At 42.5% G+C, this 26,353-nt stretch overlaps 2 protein-coding genes across 3 annotated transcripts in view; both read right to left on the bottom strand.

Moving 5' to 3' along the window:
- mntb (MAX network transcriptional repressor b) overlaps positions 1-8,062 on the bottom strand; it is a 31,599-nt gene extending 23,537 nt beyond the window's left edge. Inside the window, exons 1-4 of the mRNA XM_063487813.1 lie at positions 7,723-8,062; positions 3,001-3,571; positions 2,874-2,915; positions 2,464-2,575 (exon numbers count right to left, since the gene is read on the bottom strand). Coding sequence (XP_063343883.1) covers positions 2,464-2,575; positions 2,874-2,915; positions 3,001-3,571; positions 7,723-7,798 — 801 coding nt within the window. The 5' untranslated portion in view covers positions 7,799-8,062. The remainder of the gene's footprint in view (positions 1-2,463; positions 2,576-2,873; positions 2,916-3,000; positions 3,572-7,722) is intronic.
- A 3,580-nt stretch (positions 8,063-11,642) lies between these two features.
- On the bottom strand, positions 11,643-26,240 carry LOC134636693 (lissencephaly-1 homolog B-like). 2 transcript variants are annotated; one of them, XM_063486798.1, is made up of 11 exons: positions 26,066-26,240; positions 18,209-18,506; positions 16,706-16,790; positions 16,539-16,613; positions 16,091-16,297; positions 14,782-14,950; positions 14,268-14,370; positions 13,881-14,109; positions 13,319-13,420; positions 13,075-13,231; positions 11,643-12,924 (listed from the first exon to the last, which is right to left on the bottom strand). In XM_063486798.1, exons 2-11 carry the CDS (start codon positions 18,238-18,240, stop codon positions 12,851-12,853), a joined length of 1,233 nt encoding a protein of 410 aa, XP_063342868.1. In that variant the 5' UTR covers positions 18,241-18,506; positions 26,066-26,240; the 3' UTR covers positions 11,643-12,850. The 2 variants fall into 2 exon arrangements, with proteins under 2 accessions (XP_063342868.1, XP_063342869.1); XM_063486799.1 differs by lacking the exon at positions 26,066-26,240 and adding an exon at positions 25,864-25,951.
- Positions 26,241-26,353: the final 113 nt, after the last annotated feature.

The following is a 26,353-nucleotide window of genomic DNA, read 5'->3' as shown; positions in this document are numbered from 1 at the left end:
TCTCATTTATAATCCTGCAAAACGGATAAAAAGCAGCCGATACTTAATGTTTTTCTGTTTGTGCACACCCCCTCGAATATACTGATATGGCTGAATGATTTTAAAATCACTGGATGTTACACGATCACCTAGAGGGATGGTCTTTCAAATAGTTCTGCAATTAAAAAAACAAAACAAAAAAAACAACAAAGTTTATGCAACTTCTTCTTCCCACCAGTATAACTACTGCCAGAATATCGAGACAAGTTAAATTGGAGGTGAAAGGTTGCAAACTGTGTGTGGAGTGAGGTTAAACACTGCTGTACAAACAGGGCAAACATGAAAGGTTACACTACAGACATACTGACTCACCTTTCACCCATACTAACAACCCACTTTTCACTGTACATTACCTCTAAAGCAAGAAACGTGTATCTAATATGTGCTGTTTGTGTTTCCTCAACCGCAGCTTGGCTCTGCCTAACAACCATCATCATCTTAAAGATGGCCTGAAATCCCTCTGCGCTCTGCTCCCTGGAGAGCAGCCCATGAACTTGCAGTCATCTTGTTTTGAATCAATTCCCTCATCTCACGGCCTAATTTAGCTCCTTCCACTGACTTTCCGCTGCGTATTTCATTGGACTCAAAATCTTAAAGCTTACACTGCAATAAAGTAACCCCCTACATAGACAGTAGCTCCAGCCTGACATCTATTTCTGCTAAAAAAAAAAAAAGTACAGAAGTCCTCATTCGTCTACTTTTGCAGACTGAAAACTTCCCTCTTGGGGCTATACAGTCGTCCCTCCACCCAAGTACCATCAGCCCCCTGCCTCGATGTGCAATGTTAGATCTTCAAACAAAAAAAAGTTGCCATTTTATCCTTTCATGTTATGTAGTTCAGTGGTTCCCACAAGATTTGCTGAGGCACACCGGTGTGACGTGATGCAAGTCCAGGTGTGCTGTGGGACTTTGTGACAGCCATACATTATTACTGCAATATACACGAAAAGTTAAGAGTGAAATGTTGAGTTGTTGTACCAGTAGTTTTTAGTTTAAAGCATAAAAATAAGTTCATTCAGTTGCTGAATGAAGGGAATTAGAAGAAGACACACCAAAGGCCCTGACTGAGAGGAGGAGAGTAATAAGTGTGATGTTCTTGTGTAACTAACAAACAGTGCAAATTGGCCACTGCAAATGAGAAAAAAACTAACTGTCAGTGAACAGTCTGGAGACTGTGGAGACCGTGTTACTTCAGCTGAACTGGAAAAGGCAAAAACCTGAGCCCAAGAACGCCATCTGTCATAGAAAGTGCCGGGTGTTAACACTGTGCCAAACCAGGCTAAAAAGACACTTGTAGCTCTTTTCCATTAGTACCTACTTGGGTCAGCTTGGCACAGCTCGACTCGGTTTTTAGGCTTGTGTCCTTTAGCTGGTACCAGGTACTTTTTAGTCCCTACTCAGTCGAGGAGCCAAGCAATCTGAGGTAATCCGAAAATATGACATTAACAGACTGCACGTCACTGACTGGCTAGACAGTGGCATCACTCGATGAGTGACAAGAGCGTCTCCTTCACGAAAATCAAAACCCCCATTTTTTGTAAAACCTCGGAGCGACAGAAATGGCTACAGAAAAAAACAACACCGTGGCCACTGGGTTTGACAAAAAGCCACACACTGAGCAGCAGTTATATCATCGCCTCGACGTCCTCCTTTGTTGTGGCGTTCCTGTGGCATACAAATGACAGCACGGGACTTTCGGCCATGTTGCTATAACGACTCCACGCACATTAGGTGGTACTCAGTTGTAATGGAAACCGACTGAAACAGAGTCGAGTCGAGCTGTGTTGAGGCAAGCTGAGAAGGTACTAGTGGAAAAGGGCTAATGGAGGAAAGCATGTTTCTCTCAGAAACATGCTTTCTGAGAGAAACTTGGCCTACAGTAGAAGAGTGCTTGAGCTGAACCAAAGTGTCTGCAAAGGTGATTGAGGCAAGAAATATGTTAATAAAGTTGTAACACTGTTACATAAAAAACTGCAGGCATCAATCGAGGTCCAGTTGCCACAAATGAGCTTTAGATGAAGTCCCTTCATCTAACAAGACAATCTAAAGAAGACATTCATGGATAAAGGTGTGCCTTGAACTTTTAGTTTACCCTCTGATGTGACTTGGAACAAAAACTTTAAAAAACCACCAATTTAGTTCAGCCTGTTTCTTTTCTATCCCTACATGACTACAGGGCAGTGTTGGAACAACTGGTTACCACTGTATAGACCAAGGTCTTGGAAACAAAGAAGCCTCCAAGTATTACATTATATTGACTGATTCACAAGCATGTAGCAGACACTGTATCACCGTCACAAGAGACTAACCACACCAATAACACTGGACCTATGACCTATGAGGTCCCCAGAGCTCAACCAGTTAACTGAAGTCCTGACAAAGTAACATGAAGAGCTTGCTGGGGAAAGCTGAAACTGTCCTTACCTGTATGTAACGCAAAGCGCTGCGGAGAACACTGAGGTTGGACGTTTTCTTCTCATCAATGTTCGGAACATTTTTCTTCAGTGTCTCAAAACACTCCTTCAGGTGCGCTCGCCTGAAGAGGCAGAAATGTAAGAGTCGAACTTCATATGGTAGTCTTTGCTCAACTGTGAATATTCACCATTTTTAAGAAGGTCGATTCTTTGCGTGGGATTTTTACCAACAAATTTCAAACCTCCAATTTTGCATTTTTGATGAAGGATTTCATGGATTTATATTAGTTCAGGAACTGCCGTGACCTTTGCCCTCGTTAAATGCTTTCATGAAAAACACCCAGAAAATGTGTGTATGTGGAGGGCAAGTTTTCCTCAATTTCTTTCAACATGAGAGGGGTTACCATCATTCTGACTAACCTGTTCTTCTCCAGTTTATTGTGCACCTCTCTGGTCCCCGCCCTGGAAATGCAAAATAAATAATCAACCATAAGCCGATCACTCTTTATATCTTATTTAACACACACACACACACAAACAAACTCACCCTCCTGGTCTCCTCTTCCCTTCCATTCCCTTCATTTCCTCCATGGTCACCCCGTTAGGCCGTGGCTGAGGTGTGGGTGGGGCCTGATGAGGAACCAGTGCGTGTTGGGAGCCATTAGTGCTGATGGGGGCCGGGTACTTGATCTGAACCTGAAGCTGTGATGCTCCAGGCTTTACATCTATCAGCTGCTCACTGGGTTCCACTTTGATCTGAGGGGAGCACAACAGTTGACGAGTCGCCGGCTGAGGTGGAGGGGAGGAAGAGTTCTTGACTGGCGGGGAGCTGTTGAACGTCGCTGCTGCAGCAGCAATTGGCGTTTTGAGCGGAAGGGGCGGGACTGAAGGCGTTGCGGTGACAACCGGCACCATTGGGATGACGGCAATGGGGAGCTGACGAGTAGGTAGAGACGGGGGCGGTGGGGTAGGAAGGTGATGCGGCTGTTGACGGTGAGTTTCATCACCCCAGGTGACATGGTTGGCTCCTACTGGCTGAGATGGTGAGGCCACAAGTTCCACATGCTTTGACTCCGCCTCCCTTCTGATGAGCTCCTTGCCTTCAAGCTGCTCTTCTTCTAAAGGAGGAAAAGAAGTAAGTTAAAGTTAAATAACGAATGACATCAAACAAGTAAGAAGAACAAGGATGGATGACTATCACTATTGGCTGATAACAGTCTTGTTGACTGTCATCTACAATTACTGATGTCAGCAACTGAAATGCATCTGTTCTCTGTTCAAAGACAGTGTGATAAAGAGCTGAAAAGACTTTCAGTTACTTGATATAATAAAGATTCTCTGGCACAAAAGAAGAGTAATTAACTATAAAAATAAAACAATCAAACAGAATAAAATGCAGCCATCGGTGCCGACTATGAGCCAAGCTTGTATGTAAATAGACAAGCAGGAATGTGATGTATATGATAATCTGGCAAGACTGGCCTTTCGGTAGTTAAAACTAGTTTTCACATGGTATTTCTGCACATTTTGCTCATTAACAGGCTGCGCCATTGTCCAAACGTAGCACACAACACAAAATAGTCCACATCAGATTGGTTCTCACTACTGGAAATACTTCGTTTGGTTTAGGCGAGGGTGCTGTCTGAATAGAGCATGCAGGAGGCAGGACACACTACGCCCACTCGCTCACTGTGGATTGCAACACAATCAGACGTCACAGTGACTGTGTAGCAAGGATCTGGCAGGACAAAATCTGTTTAATGTTCAGCTATGTCAGACATTTATCATATCTGAAACTCTACAGGGTGATGCATACAAATGTTTAGGGCTTCAGCCCATGTGTGAAAATGTATATACTGAGAATGCAGGTGCATGGATATACACACATCTGCAGTGGTCTCCTAGCACACAATGGACCTCTGTGGGGTGGGAGGGGTATGCTCCTTATCACTACTGGTTCACATACAATTAAGATGTTGAGTCTGGGGTGTCTGACAGAAAAGGAGGTATTGAATTTTCCTCTCATTTCTGGCCATTTGAAAAAGCCAATTTTATTCCCAAACTCTGGAAAAAAAAAGTGATCTGTGCTAAATGCAGAAAGCACTCTTCATAAATTCTGATTTCATTAATCACTTGTAATTTATCAGCCAACATATGACCTATGTTCCCTACAGGTCCTCTTAGCAGCTTCACTGCTACGCTACCGAATCTGTCATGATGGATTTCACTTTGTCTGTATCATGCACACCAACACTTCCTGCACACAAACACGTACAAAGAATGATGTCATCAGAGAATGAGACAGTGAGGAGGGGCAAATAACCACATTAACTGTCTCTGAATCTGTTGCCTGACTGGAGAGAACACCCCTCAGTCTGCCCTGTGATTGGACCGGTCCAGCACTGAGAGAGCCTCTCGCCCTGGGCTGCGTCAGGGCGTCTGACCAAGAGTTGAGGACTGTTGTGAAGGAGCCATTCGGCTGGGATAACTAGAGCTGGCAGCGTGACAACATACAAATGAAGCACTGTTGTGTTGCAAACAAAGGCAAAGACATCATTATGCGGAGGCAAAGAAACACACACACACATACACACAGTGAGTGATGATATGAGTGAGTAGTTACTGCACACTGTAGCAGGCAGACTAGAAAGTAATGTGGAAAGCCCTCAGTCACCATGGAAACAGCAACATTAGAAGATCCCAGGGATTCCTCAAACCTGCACAACGCCAACACACATCCCAGCCACCTCCAACAAAACAGAAACAGCACATGCCAAGATGCCTAGCTGCGCGTTAAGTAACACTTTCGTTTCCTCTCTGCGTGAGAATAAAAACTCCTGATGACGCCTGCGTAGTCAATGATACGATCACGACCACAGACATATTTCTAATCACTTCTGGAAGAATATATTCCTTTGAACAATGGGATTTGATAACAACAATGTTGAGAGAGCTCCTACATAGTTATAATCAAGTTATCTATATACTGAGAAATCATCCTCCGACTCCTTCTGAACAGCACAGGCAGACGTTAAGTCCTTCCTTTGATGTAATAATCACTAAATCAACTGTTGATTAGTCAATGCTAAAAAATTTAACTGTAGCAAATTTGTAATATTTTTAACATAAAAATATTCAAACATATTGCATAGTGGTGTCACATGTGAACACAGAAAAATTTGTATTTAAATGTTTATTTGCCTCTTTAGTCACTTTACTCATTATATATATAAATAGCTCATTTATTTAGTGCATCTTATTGAGCTTTATTTCAGCTAACTTGTTAGAATTCTGGATAAAATAATAGGGATCTCCTAACTTATGGATTTAATAAAGTACCTACTACATATTGCTTCTAATCCAGTGTAAGCTTATTTAGGCTCCAGCCCCTCAACATATCACATGGAAATGAACATGCATAGTCGCAGTTTGAACATTCTCAAGTTTTTAGACAGCTTCTGAAACAAAAAAGCCAAATTTTGCATTAAAAAATAATATACCAATAATATAATAATTAAAACTAAAAAGTAACAAAATGTTTTTCAGTACAGTATACTCTATATAACATAGAGATGGTGTTTATCATCATGATTGCTTTCACACAGCTGCTATGTGATGACAAAGACTGAAAGTGAAAGAGAGACTTTTTTTCTACGTTAAGATAAGTCACACTGTAACTCAGAAAATGGAAATCCCTCTGTTACAGGCATAATAATACTAATACAAAACAGTGTAAAAAACACTTAATTACATTATTCATTATTATTATTATTATTATTATTATTAATAATAATAATAATAATAATAATAATAATAATAGTATTATTATTATTATTATCAACAAGTAGGTAGGAAACATCATCCCTAATTTAAATGACACACGTGACCCATACAATGTCTTGATGTATGCTCAATCATCCATTTTTGGGACCCATACAATAGGTAAACTCCACAAATAGATCAAAATAGCTGAGGTAGCTTTTAAAATGGTATGAGTTGAATGCTTTTTAAGGGTGTATCTCGGATGAATTCTCTCTTGTAGTACATTCCCCAAACACACACACACAGATATACACCATGCTCCAGATTGCCCGTCGCACGCAAACGTAAATTACATAACTTCTGCATTGAGGCTGGGCCGAGGAGAAGGGCGGTGAGCTGCCCTACTTACCCCCCTTTTCTGTCTCTTTGACCCGCCACTGTCAGCAGACTGAATGGGAAGGGCGGGGACGAGGAGGGTGTGTGTGCATGCGCGTAAGTTTGTATATTGGGGGGGATAGGAGGGGGTGTGCACGTGGTAGCTGTGGGCGGGCCCTAGCACGCGGTAGGGTGAAGCACGCCGAGAGGGGGAAGGGGAGCGGGGGGCTGGTTTGCCTGACACGTCATCTGATGGGAGAAACACAAAAAGGCAGCCTCCCCCACCCTCTACACCCCCAACCCCCTTCATCCAGTTCAGTGAGTGATCTTTACGTCGATTGACAACTAATCGGAGGCGCACGAGCCAATATTCATAAGTTCGAGCACTGATATACAAATGAGGGCCGGGGTTAGCGCGCGAGGGCCCGCCCAAGTGAGTGTCATAAGATAGCTGAGCAATGTCAGGGTATTATGTAAAGAGCAGCCTCAGCTCGCCACCGCCCTGCCGGCGCTCGACGGACAAAAACTGGGGCAAACTGATCCAGGGAAATTTTTTCATTGGAAAAATATGAAAAAATAAAATTATAATAAACCGTTTCACTGCCGATTTTACAGATTTACAAAAGCGCACGTGGGTATTACACAGTTACAGCGCGTGTATGAGCTGAACACACACATTGGGGACTCGTATGACAATCACACAATTTATAAATGGACCACGGTTAGTCACACAAAGTCTCCTGTTCCTGCCTCTCACCCACACACGCGCGCGCGTACGGTGAGTCACTGGAGTGGTGAAACTATGACTGACACACACACACACACTCCCGAGAGCGCGCAAAGTTGTTCGAAAAAACAACTTTAGTCGTTTCCGCATTAATGCGGGGGAGGCTGTGCAATAAGTAAGCACCTGGGGTTTGGTGGTAGTTTTCTGTGAGTCCTTCTTATTTATTTTATTTTTATTTTTTTGACAGGAACCCAAACAAACGCCTCATAGGCGGATCGATTACAAATGCAACCCGCTGGTAGTAACGGGTGTCGGTTCCTCAAAAGGGAGTATGGTATTAAACACACACACTGTACACTGCCCTGCACGTTGAGCACGAACCCCCTGGTCTGCTGTTCAACTCACCACGTGTGGTCTGTTGTTGCTGCTGGGCTTGCCATTCCAGATACCTGGCCGCCTCCAGAAGCGTATCGATGCTCATTGCGCGTAAAACCTCACGGCAGGAGACCCGGTAGCCCGGGACGGAAGGAGGAAAAAGACCGAGGGAGGGGGGGGAGGTAAGTAGCGTCCCAGTAGTAAGCGTCGTATGCACGGTTCACACCAGCCCTCCCAAACCTTTCGTCCCTTGGGTTTCTCCTGAAAGCACACGGGCGATTTTTAATCCGGCCGAACGGAAAGTAGATCCTCGCATACGTAAAAAATAGGATGGCAACAAGATGGCGATGCGAGCACGGGAATACACACAACAAGGCGAGTCGTGTTCTCGTTAGGGCCCGCCCCTCCCGGATTACTGCCCCGCCCTGTTACTATGGCCACCCACAAAATCCGGCGACCGAACCACTCCCCATTCCTCCGCTCTCTAACTTACCAGCTTGTTAGCACCTTCCATTGTTCATTTATTAACATTCCTAATGGCATGAAGTTGAATTACAAGCTCCGCGAACAAAGGGGCTCCTCGTGTAGTGGCGTTATCCCCGCGGGGTTCGAGAAAGGCAACCCCCGTAGCCGTAAACGTCCCTCCATGTTTTTCTTTCCGCCGCTGGCCCGCAGCGCATGAAGCCCGATCAGGCGCCAGCCAGCCAATCAGCACTCAGAACAACAAGGCATGGTGCTGGTCCACATGGGCACCCGCCCGGCCCGAGCGCAGCTCATTTGCATGGCGAGAGCGTGACTGGCCACCCTGTTGTCTCCGGATCAGAGCTGTCAGTCAAATCACCAGGGGGCGGGACTTATCCGAGGAGAAGCAGCTGACCACAATGTACTGTGATGTAAAAAATGTTACTTTATTATTATTAAAAAAAAACATACAAGTAGTTGCAATTATTTTTTCATAAAACCTCTTTTACAGTAGATTATATTTCCTTTCTGCCATTTACCTCACTTTTTTTTAAAGTCTCATCCACGCTGTTTCTGTGCCACACACTGGAATAAAGAAAGGGGATGTTCCCTCTCTGTAGCTACATGCTCCTGCCCTTTGCTATAATAGATTTATGTCCATGTCTTTTGTTCTGTAATGTGTGCTTTAAGGTTCATGCAGTGTTTTTCCCTCAGGGGACCGATTAATAGTGTTATAGTGCTTGAAATATATTACAGTTACAGCGATATTTATGAATGTATGCTGTGTATGGATGCACATATGTAGAGTATGTGGCTGAATGGTAACAATCTTTGATTGGACACTGCTCAGTCATATATATTTTCTACCGCAGCGAGGTCTGAGAGTATCAGCCAATCTGAAGAGCAGCTCAGAAATACATTTAGAGCTCACATTGCCACGCAATGTGCCCTTCCTGTACATACAAACCTACTGACACCATTACGATCCACACGGTTAAGAGTCAGGTTTGTGTGGGAAAACCACAATAACAACTAGCCAGCGTAAAGTGACTGTGTGTGTGTGTGTGTGTGTGTGTGTGTGTGTGTGTGTGTGTGTGTGTGCGCGCGCGCGCGCGCGCGCGCGCGCGAGGGGATGGGAGTCATTTAGCAACAGGCTGAGACACTATGACAGCATGCATGGACGGGAGAAATGAATCAGGCAGAAAGAAAAAGGAGGGGGCTGGGGGCGAGAGTGAGACGAGAGGCCGCAGCACATGAGCTGCATGGTGAAAAAACTATAGGGGTGTTTGCATATAGAGGGGTGGGAGGAAAGGAGGAGGAAGAAGAGGAGGGGTGACTTGAAGCGATGGTGGGGAAGGCGGGAGGGATGCGAGGAAGGCACAGGCTGACCCAGTTAGAAGTGTTGCATCATTCCTGGATCTACAGGCTGGAGACCAAAGGAAGCAGCATAGGAGAAGAAAAATTACTCATATGATAGAAATTTAAACTTCTATCTGGCAAGCATCTTAGAAAATTACATTATGCCGTCAGTTAATGCTGATCACCTGAAGCGTTAAGTTTAATCTGAAACTTCAGTATTTAAACAACCAAATCTTGGATTTATTTGAGTAAAGATCGTTTAAAAATCCATATTTATAGCTTTTTGTTGTTGTTGTCATTGTGAAGACAAAAACAACCTTTAAAAGTTATTCTATTTCCGTTTTCCATTACATTTATGTGTCCCCTGATTACTTGCTGCTGCAAAGTGCTGGGAGGCAGCAGCTTTCGCCTCCTCATGTATGCTACCACCAGAGGGCGCCACATCCTGTAACATATCCATTTCTGAAGCTGGTCCCGATCGCTCTCACCGGGCATTGCAGGGATTATAACACCGGTCACGTAAACTAAAATGGGATTCATCTAAGCTACACTGAGCTGACACAGAAACCTATAAATTACACGATCCGGCAGCCGCATGTGCAAGTGGACAGTGCGGAGATCTTCAAATGCAGACAAATGCATGAAACAGTTTACTTCTCCGTGGTTGAATCAATACTGCAGCATCTGACGTGTCTGTGTTGTACACTGACCTTGAAACCTCTCCGCACTTTCTTATCATGCCAGCTTATTTAAATCGATGCTGGCTCACAGCTCCCTGCAGCTCACTGTCTCTCTCTCTGTGCCATGAATCCATATCAACAGTCTCGTCACAGAACGATGTAGAAATGGGTGACCTAGAAGCAATATAAACGAGAAAGTGAGCCTTCCCCCGTCTCCCTTCTTCTAACCATCTCATGAAGTATTCAGCTTGCACGAGGGAGAAAGCGTGCAAAAGCCATATATGAGAGAGAGGTGGTGGGGCGGATGAAGGCCAGTGTTTCTACTCCAGTGCCTCTTTTGAGAAACGCCAGTTTCAGACTGAGACAGGTTTCATTATTCTTTCATTAAATCCCAAGAAGACACAATCACTGCACGAACTCGTGCAGTGATCAATCCCCATTTTGGCATTTGCACCTACCCTCTGCAGTCCCCTATAGCTAGCAGTATTTGAGTACCCTCACAGGTATGCAGGACAGAGCAAGGTGTGGTGGTTTGCTCTTTCCATCCAGGCAACTGTTGCTAGGATACCAGGAGGCGCAGAGGAAGAGTAATTGCTGTGTGGGTGAGTGAGCAGGTGTGTGTGAGAGAGCACAGAAGTAGGCTGAGGTGCCGTACATAATTGATTTAAAAAAAAGAAAAGAAAAAAAAAAGGCCCTGAACTCTTCAGTGTAAGGAACTGGACTTTAAACTCTCCTTTACACACACACAGCACCCAAACATCTCTTTTTTTTTTTTTTAAATCACATCTTGTGTCTCTCATCTTATCTTTCATTAAAGAACATACTCGAGATTGATCTATTCCTTCTATTTGCATCAGCAACAGTGACTATATGACCTCCTCACTGGATGGAAGTCGCCCTGAAAAGGCTCCACTGCAGCGCCAGACTAACAGCAGTGCTCCTGAGCCTGATAGTTATACATAAATAATACTGGCTGTCTACAGCTGCAGTTTTTCCTCGACTGACCCATTTCTTTCTTAAGATTTTAGTCTGGCGATCTAAAGTTAGCAGACAGGCTTTAAAATCACTAAAATGTTTAGTGCTTGCCGATTTACAAGCACCAACTGCTCTCCAAGAACCAAAATACTTTTCGGATTAAACAACGCGTATGTTACAAATAAAACCAATAGCACAAACAAGTCTCTACACAATTGGTTGTGTTAAATCAATTAAAATCCTATCAAGAAAGCACTTAAACGCCTCTTCGGCACACAGACTACAAAGCTCTCTTACTTTGACAGGCAGACTAGCCCGCTTTTTTTGACTATTAAAAGCAACAAGTGCAGCAGTTGCAGCATCCAATCAGATGCCTTTAATATCAAACGGACTGAACAATGTGCTGAAGCATCCAAACTTGCTCCTTGAGTTCTTGTTCCTCCTCCTCAAAGAAAGCACATACACACGGGCAAGTTATATTTACAGAATTTTATTATGTTGCAAACAATGACATCCAGATATATTGATACACAACTTTTACTGTGCGTGTATGTGCATTTGTGAGTGTGTTTGTGTGTGTGTGTGTGTGTGTGTAAAGAGAGCAGTGAGACCACAGAAAGCAGAATGAAAATCCCGTGTGAGGGAGCCCTCAGTGGGTTAACAAGGCAGAGATAGCGAGCAAAAAAGAGGGCACTGGGCAATTTCTCCAGGGCGACGTACACACACGCACAAACCTCAGGAAGAAAAAGGTGAGCCGGCTTATTTTCCTCTGTTAAACACACTTCTCGCTATGGGCTGTGTGCCTGTGCTCTCAGCAGCTTATGGATCATTAAGGTCCTGTGAGTGTCTACTAGAAAGCAAGTTTGTTAAAAGAGATGAAAGCGGCATGAATGAACACAGCGGGTGAGAAGCTTTGCCTCCTCTCTCTCCTCTGACCATCAGAGCAGAGACGCTGGAGAGATTCTCCTGTCGTGACATACAAACACACACGCGCACTCACACGACGTAAACACACACGTACATGTGCACTTGCACAAAAAACAAAACAAAACTCATGAGATTCAACTAGGGAGCCGCAGCCTGCTTCAGTTTTTCATCTTCATTGTCAGTGTCGTCTCCTGGACAGGCTCCACTTTTCCCCACCTCCCTCACACTTTCTCCATCACCAACCACACAGTGACAGACCACAACAATGGAGGCATGGAGTAAAATAAAATTAAACTAAACCCCTCCAACAAAGAGGTGCTATTGGTATTCGTGCACTGTTAACCAGAACCCACCTAAGCCAGCACACAGATATTTACCCTTTGACCCGACGGGAAGTCGTGAGAACGGTATGCAAATTTAACAGTAGAGAAATTTTTTTTTTTGTTGAATTAACCATGCAAGGATACTTCTTATTGGTTTTTTTTTTTTTTTTGAGTGTGTTCATGTGTCAGAGATTGCGTGACATTTATTAAGCGTACCCTACATCCAGAATAATTTACACAAAAGGACAATAGTCATCTTAATAGGGCTGGACCGATGTAGGGGAGGAGGGGGGGAGAGGGCAGCGAGGAGAGGGGAAAGCGGCGTTGGTCTACTATGGTTTGAAGTGCAGAGGGTTGGGGGTGGGCACAAGGAAGAGGGTGCAGGACAGGGTTGGGCTTTAGGGGTGGAGGTTGGGGGTGATTGAGGCAATCTCAGCGGCACTCCCACACTTTGACTGTCTGATCGACACTGCCCGTCACCACGTAGGGAGCAGTCTTGTGGAAATCTGCAAGAGAGGGAAACATCTGCTCAGACACATTCAACAAGTTCACACATCACAGAGTGAGCATCAGCTCCAGCTCAGGTTACAGAGCTTCGTATACAGACAGCTTCATCTTTTGTCAGATGTTATTTATTTTTAAAAAGTGCGTCTCACCAAGAGAGGTAACAAAGTGTTCGTGGGCACTCAAGGTCTTCATGCAGCGTTTGTTCTTGTAGTCCCAGATCCTAATGGTCTTGTCATCAGCACAGCTCACTATGAATCTTCCTCCAGGGTGAAACAATATCCCACGCACCCAGTTGTCATGTCCCACCTGCAGACACAAGACCGATTACCTACCACACTCCTCACTATTCACCCACTGTGCAGCGACACTGGGACTGACACTTCCGTTACTCACCAGAGTCATGAGGCAGATCCCGATGCTCACATCCCACATCTTGATCGTTTTATCTCTGGAGCCAGAGAGCAGGAAAGGCCCAGGTTTTCCACTCTTCTTATTCTATCACACAGACAGAGATAGGACGAGGCCATGAGAAACGGTGTTTGGTTGCAGCAAAGATGACAGTGAAGTTTGGTATGTGTAAAGATTCCTTCTAAGATATGAAGAGATCATTTTTCAGCTATGACAACAGGATTTAAGGCAGGATTACGCTGCTCTGTGAGTCGGTCTGAGCCTGCACAACAGTCCAGTCCAGTCTACTGAATGTTTTTGCAGAGTGCTCAAATTGTAAATGAGGGCAATAATTATACACTATTCACTAGAATAATTATGTAGTAACTCATAAGAGAGGTTGTCTGAATCATTAACATCATCAGATCCTTCTTATCTACAAAAACCTGCTATACCACACCAAAGTAAAGTGATTTATTACAGTAATTGCGCTGCTACTGAGGCAGACAATTTCATAGAACCCAATGTACATAAACATCCTCCTGGGTCCTGCAGCTGCCATATTCACCTCTGAGCCTGTAGCTTCTAGGATGGTGGGATGAGCGCTGTCGGGGGCCCAAGCGATGCACTCTACCACATGTTCGTGTTCCCGCAACTCAGCTTTGCACTCTTTTGAGGCAACCACCCAGACGCGCACCGTCTGGTCATTGGAGCAGCTGGCAATCAACGAGCCGTCCTGATTGGGACGCACCATCCTCACCCACTCCCTATGGCCTGTAAATGTCTTCACACAGTACCTACAGAAGAAAGTACAAGGTGATCTACAGAGAGCATGTTCAACTAAATGCATTACTACAGAGGGCTAAAACAGCATTGTTGGAATAAAGAATGAAATGTTTAAAGTTTACTTTAAACCTAGTTTAAGAACCTTAAAACATGCCTCTGTCTCACTTACCCAGTGGCCACCTCCCACATCTTGATAGTCTTATCTCTGGAGGCAGATACTATATGGTCACCATTTGGCATAATAGCTACAGATGACACATTGTGATCGTGGCCTGTAGGACAAAGTCAAAAGATTAGTTGGTCTGCTCTTAATAAGGCAGATACTTCCCAAATAAGACCGTCAATGTGTAAGATTTCTAAAATAAGACTAAAACTTCACTAGGAAGAAAAAGAAAAAGAAAATCAGAAGTGAACCCTTAGTGAGACTGTAAACCAAACATCTCAATCAGTCATACACACTTGTTAGAATTTTCTCCCAAAATGAATGGCAAGCCTCAGGCCACAAGGCCCAGATTAAACCAGAAACTTTGTGTTGTCTGTTGTGTTAACAGAATTCTCTCTCAGAAATACTCACATATTTAAATATAATTACAGTAAGATTAATAAAATACTGTGTGTAACACAAGTTACGATGGTGTAACTTACAAAGCCTTTGCAGGTGGTGTTTTGTAAATATTTCTTACCATGCATTGTTCGAATGCACTCAAAGCCCTGAAAATCCCAAAGTTTGATGCTCATATCAGCTGAACATGAAGCCAGAAGTTTTCCTGACTGGTCAAAGGAGATGTCCTGCACAGAGTCTGTGTGGCCTTTGAGGGTTCGCTCAAAGTCCCCTGCTTCATAGTCCCACACCTAAAATTACAGATGCAGGCAGTGAGGAACGCCAGTCCATAATGGTCAAAAAGAACTAAATATCGAACCTAAAAAACACATGCACACAAAAGTGCATGTGTTTTTAATCAAAAGTGATTAAATTGGTCATTATTGGACAGAATCATGACACAGGGTTGGGTTACAAAATGTAACAAAAATACTAAAAACAGAAAACATTTCAGCCTAATTAAAAAGTATACAATTTACTACCACAGTGTCAGTTAAATTCATTAAAACAAGAATGAACTTTGACGTTGGAAAGAAAAAGACTTGCACATTTCCCATAGTGCTGTGCTCTGGGAGTGCTCCCTCTGACAACACAAGCATCAGCCCATCTCCACATAGATGAGCAGTGACAAAGCAGAAAAAAATAAAACAGCGAAGAAGGGAGGAGGACGAAGGGAGGAGGTTGGAGGGGGAAGTGTGCTGAAGCCGAAACGCAGAGGATAAAAAGGGAGAGCAGCCTCAGATCTGCAGTACGGCTTTGATCTAAAGGGTCAGAGCTGCAGAGGATTCGCTGTGCTGCAACAGTCTCCCTGATTTTGCTTATGAAATGCTGCTCGACACAGACACCACTGATTTGAAATTCCTCAGAGAGACATTTTCAAAGCAGTATGACTGACTTCAGATAAGGCATTTCAAAGATGTGAACAAAATGTGATGTGAACAAGAAGAAAAAAAAAAAAAAGAAAAAAAAAAGAAAAAAAAAAAAGACAGCAGCAACTTATGACAGACAAATGAATGCATAATTTATCAGAGTGACAGGTAGGACAGGTTCCAGCCCCTCAGTGACCTTGAATTAAATAAGCAGAAGAAGATGGACAAATGTGTGAATGGGCGATACAGCTGTTAATTCTCCACTTTGATATGGTGAAAAAGGAGACGTTCTATTTTTCAGTATGGAAACTACACCTTCACACTGCCCATATCTGTCTAATACAATGTAAAAGCCCTGCTCTAAACTTGTTTTCTTAAACTGTGATAGAAATGTAAGGATTTAACTAACCATAAAATGAATGAACTGCATGCAGGATTTGTAAGCAAGGTTCAAATGCAATTGACTGTATTTACTAATATTTTAACAGTAAGTAAACGTTGTCTGGCAATGCAGATGCAAACCTTAATGGTAGCATCCTCAGAAGCTGTGACCATGACCGAAAACACGGGGTGGAATATAACACGCGTGACCGGAGCACGGTGCCCACTCAAGGCGTATCTCTCTGGGGGGCGAGGGATCCACTCCTTGGGGTCACGCTTCTGGCCCACAGACCCTCCGTGTGTCATCTCCTCTTTAGCCTCATTCAATTTTGACTCCAATTCCATCACCTGAAGTAAAGCAAGGAAGAGCAACAGGTTAAGAAATCCAGTGAGACAACACTTATCCCAATAAACAAAAAAAAAGTTTTCAAATTCATTATGCAAATAAAACTCGCTTTACCTATAGCTTCTTTGTACAGGGGGCCATGGCTAAACGCAGTTATCACTTTACATAATGCATTGTGCTTACAAGTTTATTCCGCCATATTAAAAATGTACAGCTAATCTCAAACGCGTTTTCATTTGTTACCTTCTTCTGTAATCTGATAACCGAGGTCCACTTCTTTTCCAACAGCCCTGCATACTTCTTATCTACTTCTTCATTCTGTGAACCAAGTAAAAGACAACAAAAGTTCCCCCTCATTAAAATAACATGTGCAACTTTTTGGTCATTTTTGTGCATCAACCTCGTCATACCATATCTAACTCTGCCTCTTTCTTGAAAGTGGAATACGCCTCCTCGTAGCCATTGGAACGAAGATAGTCAGCTATGGCCCGGTTTCTGAAGAAAAAAAAATTACAACACCACAGTCATTTTTTTTTTTTGTTTAAAGGTTTCATCTCAAGATTTAACCAACTCTTTGGAAATGCAGTTTCTGTGACACCACTAGAGTCCAAAGCAAATTTCTGCGAGAGGAAAATAAAGTATATTGTATCATATATCACTCTAACATTTCTAATCTTACGTGACAAACATGACCTGAGCCAAGTTGTGCCAAATCAAACACATGTCGATAAAGTCAAGGTGATGTCGATATTTATTAAGTAGCAAGTCAACCCCAACCGAAATGCTGGTTCTTGAAAGAGGGACTGCACCCCGTCTTATGATGGGGGCTTCGGGATTCAAGTTTCACAGTTCCCCTCCCCTTAAAAGTCGGGTAGTTTGAGCAAGTGCCAGAGGAAATTCTAACCCTTCATTGAAGAAAACAAAACGTAAGGACCCGATCACTGGGAAACTGTGTTTTGTGCTGCTATGGAAACCAAAGACTTGCCACAGAAAGAGTCCTGAACACCGAGTGTGGACGACACGAAGCCCACAACCCGCAAGCAAATGGAAACGCATACCGAGCATGCAAATACACACATTCAGAGTTATATAAATGATTGTAAGGGCTCTTTTATAAGATGAGGGGTGAATATTTCATGAGTAACTGAGCTAAATTTAGGCTGCAGCTTCGGGGGTACTTCGAATGTCTGATAAATCCTGTCTGCTATTGCCTTTCAACAGGATTTCCACTGATTTCTTTGTTGGGAGGGGGGGTTTAAACCTTTATTGCAACAAGACAGTAAAGAGAAGACAGAAAAGCTGGGAGAAAGGAAAAAAAAAACCCCCCTGCACAGTAAGTACTCTTGGGCCAGATTCAAACCTGAGCCTCTGTGTTGGTGTTATGGTATATGTGTCGCCCACTTAATAAGCACAGGGGTTTTTCATGAGCTAAACTAGCCATGATCAAACCTGTTTATTTATTTTTTTAATGTTCTACGTTTTGAAGTCCAATGGAGAGTTAAACTCCTAAAACATATAAAAATATATTTTTTGTACTGTCTGGACTGTGAGATCAGCCAGGCCTTTACCACGGAACAAGGCTGCCCACATTAAACAGCCATCACTTTGTTAAGTTCCTCCTCCTGGCACACCCCACTCTCATTTATTTGCTCCTGTCATGCGGGTTATGAAATATTCACCAAGCAGCTAACAAGTGAAGCACCATAAAGCTCACATCTCTTTACACTTTCTATAATACGTTCTTGTAAGGCAGTGTTTTGTATCAGGACTAGAAAATACAAAATTTACAAAAAAAGGCTCATTTATAGAAAGTGCCCCCCTCCCCCGCCTCAAGTCCTGTCAGTTTACATGTCCATTCTTGTTTGTATGTTTAAGAAGGCTGCATTCCCACATATTTACATCAGGGCACTCACAGTTCATCTCTTTGTCTCTGTGACAGCACCATGGTGGCTGCTGTTCACTCCCTCTCAGGGAGGTGAGGATGAGGTGATGTGGGAGGGGAGGGGGAAGTCTGGCTCGTAAGTGTGTGGTGGTGAGGTGCCCGATCCCTCAGAGAAGTTTCTCCTCCAGAGGTGCAAAGGTGGGGAAAGTAAAGGTGCCGGGCAGAGCAAGATGATCTGGAGATACTGCCGTCACCCAAATGTCAGGATCAGGTTCCACAAGTTCTCACAAAGGTCCAAATCTGTCTCACTGAACAGATGAGCCCATCACCTGATGAAGAGAGGAGAGGGAGAAGAGCAGTGGATTAAACATACATATATGCAGTATTCAGACATACAGAAACATGGGACACATGAATTACAATCTAGAAGAATTCTCCAACAGTAAAGTCAGTGGTAAAAGAATATGAAACTTTTCAACACCATATTTTGGAGCCAACAAACTTTCCAGTATTTATTTTTTTTTAATCAGATTTTATTTGTGATTCCAGAATAGGAATGTGAGCAGATAAATGTTTAAATCCTGCTGCCGTTACTGATTTGTAGTGGTGCAACGGATCAAAAGTCTCACGGTTCGGATTGGATCACATTTTTTTCATCACGGATCGGATCAATTTTCGGATCAGCGGAAAAAAAAAAAAGACGACAAAAATTTAACTCGCCATTTACTTATTTAAGTACTTTTTGCCTATTAAAAACATTCAACTCAAGACTCATTCCATGCTGTGATTTAATGAGCGGTCACGGTCACGTAGCTTTCCGTTGTCCTGGAGGTCCACCCATTTGTAGTTAGGGCAACAGAAGATGCCTGGGACAGCTCAGCCATAACTTTAAACTTTTCCTGCTCATACATGCTTGGAGCGATCTTGTCACTGAAGTGGATGCGCGACGGGATATCATAGCGTGGCTCAAGCACGTTCATCATAGTTTAAACTAGTGCTGTCAGCGTAAATCTCGTTAAAATTACGTTAATGCCATAACTGCATTAACACGGCAAATCTCCGTTAACTAGTTACCGCGGATCGCCCCGTGTGTGGGGCTGCACGGCGTCAATGCATCAACTAACGCGTTGACTAGTTTAAACCCCTTGTTTTGCACAACAGAATATGGCCTCCCGTCTGCAGCTAAACACCCCAATAGCTTTTGTAATAGCTTTAGCCCGGTCGGATTGGGCAGCAAAGGGCTGCTTAAATACCGCACACTCCTCTGCTCCTCCACTTGGACCGCTAGCGCTGACCATAGCTATCGCTTGACAGACTGATCACCATACACATACTTTTTTCTTCTTTTTCGAATCGTCGAATCACGTGCGTGCTGAACCGTGGAGTGGGATCGGTTCGGATTACGGATCAACCGTGATCCGTTGCACCACTACTGGTTTGTTAATCAAATTAATCGAATTTTTCCTGTTATTAAGATGTTCCGATGGCACTGTTCCCTCTTTGTGATGGGGAGTTGAAAACAACAACAACAAAAAAGATCGATTATAGATGATAACTGTGTGAATGAGTGCTGTTCTGCAGTAGTCTGATGTAGAACATGACTGATTGATTATACAAAGCAATGTGTTCTGCACAGGCGTGTGGACGTTAACCTACAAAGGAGGAACGCACACACAGTAACAAATGCAATTTGACTTTTGCAGAATGCTAATCTTAAAGGCGCAATTTAGTACAGTGGAACCCCGACTTACGAAATTAATCCGTTCCCGAGGATCTTTCGTAACTCTAAAATTTTCGTAAGTCGAAGCACCCATTGCGCGTTTTGAGTGAGGCGATGCTGAACGATAGGCTATAGGCTAATTGCTAACTAGAACAACAATACGTCGTTCAAGTGGAACAGCGAAGCGCAAGTACGGAAGCCAAGGGGTTGTCACATGATTTGGAAGGCATTGTGGGCATTGTAGGCTCAGCCAATCAGAGCCAGCAGATTTCATTACTCGGGCATTTTGCCGTAACATGGGCAGAAATATTGCCGTTCAGTGCCTTCGTAACTTGAATTTTTCGTGAAACGGGGTATTCGTAAGTCAGGGTTCCACTGTATAACTTTTTTTCCTTTTGGACCACTTGATTTACTAGTCTTTTAAACAACTGGTTCAATACATGCAGTTTTTATGTCCCGATAACCACAGAAATGATTTTTGGTATTCATTTATCTTTATTTTACATGGAAGTCCCACTGAAATCAAATCTCTTTGACGTGACCAAGGTAACAGCCATACAAACTCAAAATACAATAAAATCAAATATAATGTAAAATGCGAGACACAGTATAGGATATACTATATACACAGGGGTGCACATAAGTGGTCCGCAGGTGCGCATGTGATGTCAAAAGACGCACCAGATAAGAAGTTGCAATGCGCGTTTGCATACACAAGATTTTCTGGAAGAGGACAGACATTTGCTTAGAACTCTTAAAGCTGTCGAAGAAGCAAGCTCCTTTAAGCAATTACTTTGGTGTTCCTCCACCTCCAAAGAAATGTCAGAAAGAGTCCGAACCGCAAAAGAAGCGCGTATTCTCGGAAAAGTGGTTGCAGGAGGTGAGCTGGCTTCAAACAAATGATGAACACACAGAGATGTGGTGCAGAATATGCCGTGAAAATCCCACTCTAGCAGACAAAAACAGTGCCTTTTATATGTACGCAAACACACGTTGCAACTTCTTATCTGGTGCGTGTCTTTTATTTTGACAGCGCATGCGCACCTGCGGACCACTTATGTGCACCCCTGACTATATATAAATAGCCACAAAACAAAAACATGACTCTAGTGACTCTAACAGACCCTTGTCGTTTTCTTTTAATGCCTTTAAATTCACAAGAAATATAAGACCATTGAAGTTTAGGCCTTTCTGTAAACTACTCCATGTTTAATTTTTAAAACAATTAGCAGCTGATTCTGTTGATCTTACCGGCATCACTTTAGACCAACCGCCATGTTTACTGTGTCAGGTTAACACTGGCCTTTACCATGTACACCATCTCTCTTTGTTCTTGCTTACAACATTACTCTGGATTTTGGAACCACATAACCACACTGAAAAAAAGAGTAAGTCAGCATCTTGTGTTTAAAAACAAAAAAACAAAACAAAAAAACCCCTCACTATTCTGTGATTTTGAAGTTAACATGAACACATACTTAGTGAGCTTCAATGCTGCTGGCACCTGGGGCCACGATAGCACTAAGCTCCTTAGTGGCCTAGACCAGACGACTTCAAGTCGTGACACAGACCACAAGTCCTTCATACAGCTGACAGTGCAATGTAAAGAAGAGACTGGACGGTCGCTAAAAGGATTAACCCCAGACACCGACAGAGGACCATAAGAGCACGTTGCCCTTGTTTATGTCACAGTCTGCTGCATTGTTCTCGTCCACCTCACCCTTTAGACTGCCTTAAGATAAATGAAAACTGCAAGGTGCCTCACTGGAAACTGTTCATAATAATATTTATATTTTACAGATGAGCATCTGCTTAAAACGGAAGCAGTCAACCACTGCAAACATTTAGCCTGTAATATCCTAGAAGGAGCTCCTCTCTCCTGCCTGCAAACATGATGACTGACTGAGATGACAGGACAGAGCAAATGATTTTAGCTGATCTCATCTCTCACCATGGTGTAAAAACAGCGATTTGACCAAACATACCATGCTCCATCTATTACAGAACCAAGACAATTACTTCTGCACCTGCCCGACACTCCTAAACATCACCATTAAGGAGAAAATATTTTAAAAGAACACACAGGCAAAAGTTATTGCAAATAAATAAATAAAAATTGAAGAACGGTTTAAAATTCACAAACACCTTTTTAAATCTTCTAAGTTATTACACTGAGAGGCAAATGTGTTTAGTTACAAGGTTAGGACAAAAGGAACTCATGCGGGGGCAATTTGTTTGCAACCTTCCCTTCTCCTAAATGGAAAAAAAAAAAAAAATTAAATAAAATACAAAAATTCTTTTAATGAGTTTTCTACACAAAGATATAAACAAATAAAAAAGGAAAACCATACGCACTTATTAGTGTATGAACATAACTGCTTATTTTCTAGTTAGAAACCGGGTGTTGTATCATCTGTAAACATTCACATAATCATTAAGCTATTAGAAACATGTTTATGCAACATTTATTTAAGACACACCTCTATTTCTACCACTAACTAGCCTCTACATGTGAATTTATGAAGTTTATGAATGCAGCTTGCTAACCAACTTCAGTAGCACTGGATAATAACTTCATAGTCTCATTCAAATATGCCAACTTATGGCTTGAAGAAACCCAATAAGGTGGCTGAAAAAGCACCAACACTGAAGCTTCAAAATGTGTAGTCCAAACAGTGGGTGGATACGACCATCTTTTATACCATCTATTATTCTCCCTCACTTTTCCCAAGATCTGGTTCGAGGTACAACAGAATGACCAATGGGTAACTTCATGGTAGCGGGTCCATTTTTCATACTGTCTGATACACAGAAGTAGCTAGAGAACAATTCAGATTAGATATGAAACTGAAACTGTTTCAGTGAGACGGTTAAACAAATAAGTCTGCGTTCAAAGAACCAGCCCAATAATTAGTTAAGTGCATTTATGCAATCCTATAATCACAGGACTCTGATTTAAGATTTTGATTTTTCATGGCTGAGCTTACAATAACAAAGGGAAAAGACAGCATCCCTTTTCTTCTGTCTTCAAAACACACAGTTCCTACAGTGCAGGATTCATTTTTTTTACAATTATAGAAAGAAGGAACCTTTGACAAGAAAAGTCAAATTAAACAACCTTGTGACTGTCCATAGGTGTGCAGCCATGGGTCACAGCAGCCAGCAACTGACTGTGGAAGATTTAAAGAATATCTGAGAAATGACACTTCTATGATACTTGGTGATTTCTGCAAGCAATTGATTGTGCATTTACATAAAAAGAATATAATCATACTATGATATTGCCCTATGTGATTTAATTGCTCTAAACCTTTATTATTAAACCAATGCCAACGTCTTTAGATGGACAAACAAGCCAACGTGGTGTCATCGGCACATTATCCATGAGGCGATCAGTAGACTGTACACAGCATACCGAACACTTTCAATTTAGCAGTCAGTGAAAAGGACAGAGATGTCCTCCCATCTTGCTCCCGCCGCTCATCATCATCCACAAACCTCTTCACGCCTCTCACCAAGAGCTACAAATGTACCCATGAAATACTCTCAAACCGTGAAGGTGAAAGATGACTAAGCCCCCATTAAGACTACAATAACAGGCAGTGACGTCAGCTACGCCTCAGCTCTTCCTGACTCAAATACGCGTTATGTTTAGTTTAACAAGCAACATGCACAGGTGACCCAGACCTTACCCCACTTGTCAAATGAACACTGTATAAACGCACTGCTATCTAAGCGGTGTAGAAATTCATTACTAATTGTAATGATGCAATCATGAGAATAATTTCACTGAACCTGCTAGGCACTCCTACATTCACTATGTTCTTATCAACCAAACTACTTTACAATGATAAGGCAAGATTTTACCCGGGCTCAAAATGGGACTTTGCAGAAGGAGACTACATACGTGAGCAAGACTAGTCCACATACAGTTAAGGCCAACGTCTCAGCTACCCTACTTAAAAGAAGTCTATGCATTTCTATGTTATTTCTCGTCACTTCACACACCAAAATCTATTCTATTTTACAACCAAGTATATTAATCACCATTTACAAAAAATAATAACAATGAATAATAAAACTTTAAATTCTCTGTCCTGGGTAATTTTCCTTTGGAAGACAACCAAAGCCTCTTTTTTTCCAACTTCAAATTATAGACAGGGAAAAAAAACAAAAAACAAAAACAAAAAAAACTCTGCACGTTATAAAACAGGAAAATAAAATAAATACACTAGAGAAGCTGAATCAAAAGCATGATCCTAAAAACTGACTTGGCATGGTTTATAACCAATTTAAACCATCACATTTTTTTTATTTTAAACAAATTTCAAACAAACAAAGACTTTCAGAAAGGTTTGGGTTCTTCACTTAAGCTATTAGTTATACACCATGATAACAGAGCCTACAGGCAGAGATTAGAAACAGAACTAATCATGTCTTTTTAACTCCTTGATAAAAATTTACAGCCTGTGGGTACACGTGTCCCGACTGAGTTTATGACTAGACAGAGGGGCATATGTTGTTTTGTTATTTAGATAAGACATAATTTCACAATGTTTACATGCAGACCCAATGAAACAAAAAGGTGACAAAAATCAACCAAACCCATTAGTATTTGCTCTGTTTGTGTCAAACTGCTGAGCAATGCCCATCCTTATGGATGACCTTCAGGCCAAACAAGTCCCTTCTTGCACAGACTAAAGCATATAGCAATGTTTGCTTACCAACCAAACATCATGACAAAGCAATCCGTTTTATTCCACTTGCAAGCCCTGATACTTAAGATTTTCTTAATTATGTCATTTAAGTTTTAAGTTTATTCTATTAGTCTAGAACTTCAGCTTAAAAGTTATTCTCACGACCAAAGTGCTGCCAACAGTGACAGCCCATGACATAAAAAACCCAAACTACTTAACAATCTTAAAAATGGTACCAAAAAATACCCAAACAACTACAACAACAAAAACAAAAAAACTGCATATTAATAGATGCAGGCATCTCAAACATATTATAAACAAATCAGAAATGCATGTATAAATGTAGCACTGAATTGAACCTTTACCTTAGTATATAAAATATCATTTCACGCTTAAAGATGGACAGTCTATTGAACAAGCACTGGCCTTCGCGTTCCATGTTATGCAATAGCAACTGGTAGACAAATCAATAGTGATTCAATTAGCAAAATTGGGCTTAGAAGACAGTTTTGTGCACAGCAATTTAAATCTGCATAGTATTTTTCCATCAGACTCCACTCTGAATGTAATTCCTAAAATGCAGGTTTAAATATGGAGGAAAACTACCAAATGCCCCAAGACTGCTTCATGTATTACAGATCATAGACGAGTTTTAAAATCTGGATAGGGTGACGTCTTTCTAAGCCTCTGTGGCCACAAGGGCAAAGTTGCAGTACAGCCTCAGCAACGCCCTTTCCAGCTAGCGTTAGCTTAGCACGACAAGTGCACCAAGTCCGCTAATAACCACACGCTGGATTCCTGGATCACCACACCGTCAACATAACAAAATATACAAAGGGCGTCTGTCCACACCAACGAACAGCTAAAACATCCAGCCGCTTGTTTGACAAAAAATAACTGCTACCCGATATATGTGAAGGCGGAGAGGGTATGAGCCCCAAGTTTGGGATGTTATTGCCAATATTCCCAATACGAGACAACACAAAAGGCTTCAACTTTAAAATTAAGAACCTTAATTTAGGCGTTTTCCAGCCGCATCGGATCCTTTGCAGCTGACCGTGAGAAATATGACAGCACCCAGGTTAGCTCAGCCGGCTAGCACACCACGTTAGCTTATCCGAACTTCCATAAATAGGCGTAGCTAACGTTAGCTCGATCTACAGGGAGGGTTCACAACAAGCGCACCGATGCAAGTCATGCATAGCCCGAGAGTCGCGACACTTGCTTTTAAAAATCCCAGTCACACTCGGGGGCGTTGAATAACCTCACCGTGAGACTGTCTCAACGTTCAACCTCCGAGTCGATGATCTTATGCGGGCGAACTTTTGCCACTTAGCTTAGCTCTCGGCCTCTCCGCCATTTTGAGGTTGGAACGGGAAAGCGCAGACACTGCAGGCAATTCGTCGTCAAAATAACAAGTCTCACTAAGTGCCAAAACAAAAATACACATTTGTTACAACTAATAACTTACCATTAGGCAAATCTCATTCTCATATCTTCTTTCCTGGCCCGAGCATGCGACGGAATACCCTGGTTTTGATGTGATAATGGGACTTTTCGCATCACCCGGCACGGACGGTCAGATTTTTCTCCTCTTGGTACCACCGCATTCGCCCGGCCCAGCTAACGGTCGCGGTTGGATATCGGGAGCGCGCACGTTCACATGAATGGTGGCGCGCAGCGTACAGATATCACGCTCTAAATATCACGCTTTAATTTTTTTTCTAAATTAAAGGAAAAAAAAAAACCATATTCACCA

The sequence above is a fragment of the Pelmatolapia mariae genome, linkage group LG10_11, assembly GCF_036321145.2.
Source record: "Pelmatolapia mariae isolate MD_Pm_ZW linkage group LG10_11, Pm_UMD_F_2, whole genome shotgun sequence".
Classification (NCBI taxonomy): Eukaryota; Metazoa; Chordata; class Actinopteri; order Cichliformes; family Cichlidae; genus Pelmatolapia; species Pelmatolapia mariae.
Note: the sequence above shows the minus strand (reverse complement) of the source record. Positions and strands in the feature narration are given on the sequence as shown.

What these genes read in the sequence shown, in the direction of transcription:
- LOC134636693 (XM_063486798.1), bottom strand. Translation starts at nt 18,240, where the DNA reads ATGGTGCTGTCACAGAGACAAAGAGATGAACT. An exon ending in AAGAGGCAGAGTTAGATATG is followed by an intron (nt 16,614 to 16,705) that starts GTATGACGAGGT and finishes CTTGGTTCACAG; the next exon opens with AATGAAGAAGTAGATAAGAA. An exon ending in GTGCATTCGAACAATGCATG is followed by an intron (nt 14,371 to 14,781) that starts GTAAGAAATATT and finishes TTTGTCCTACAG; the next exon opens with GCCACGATCACAATGTGTCA.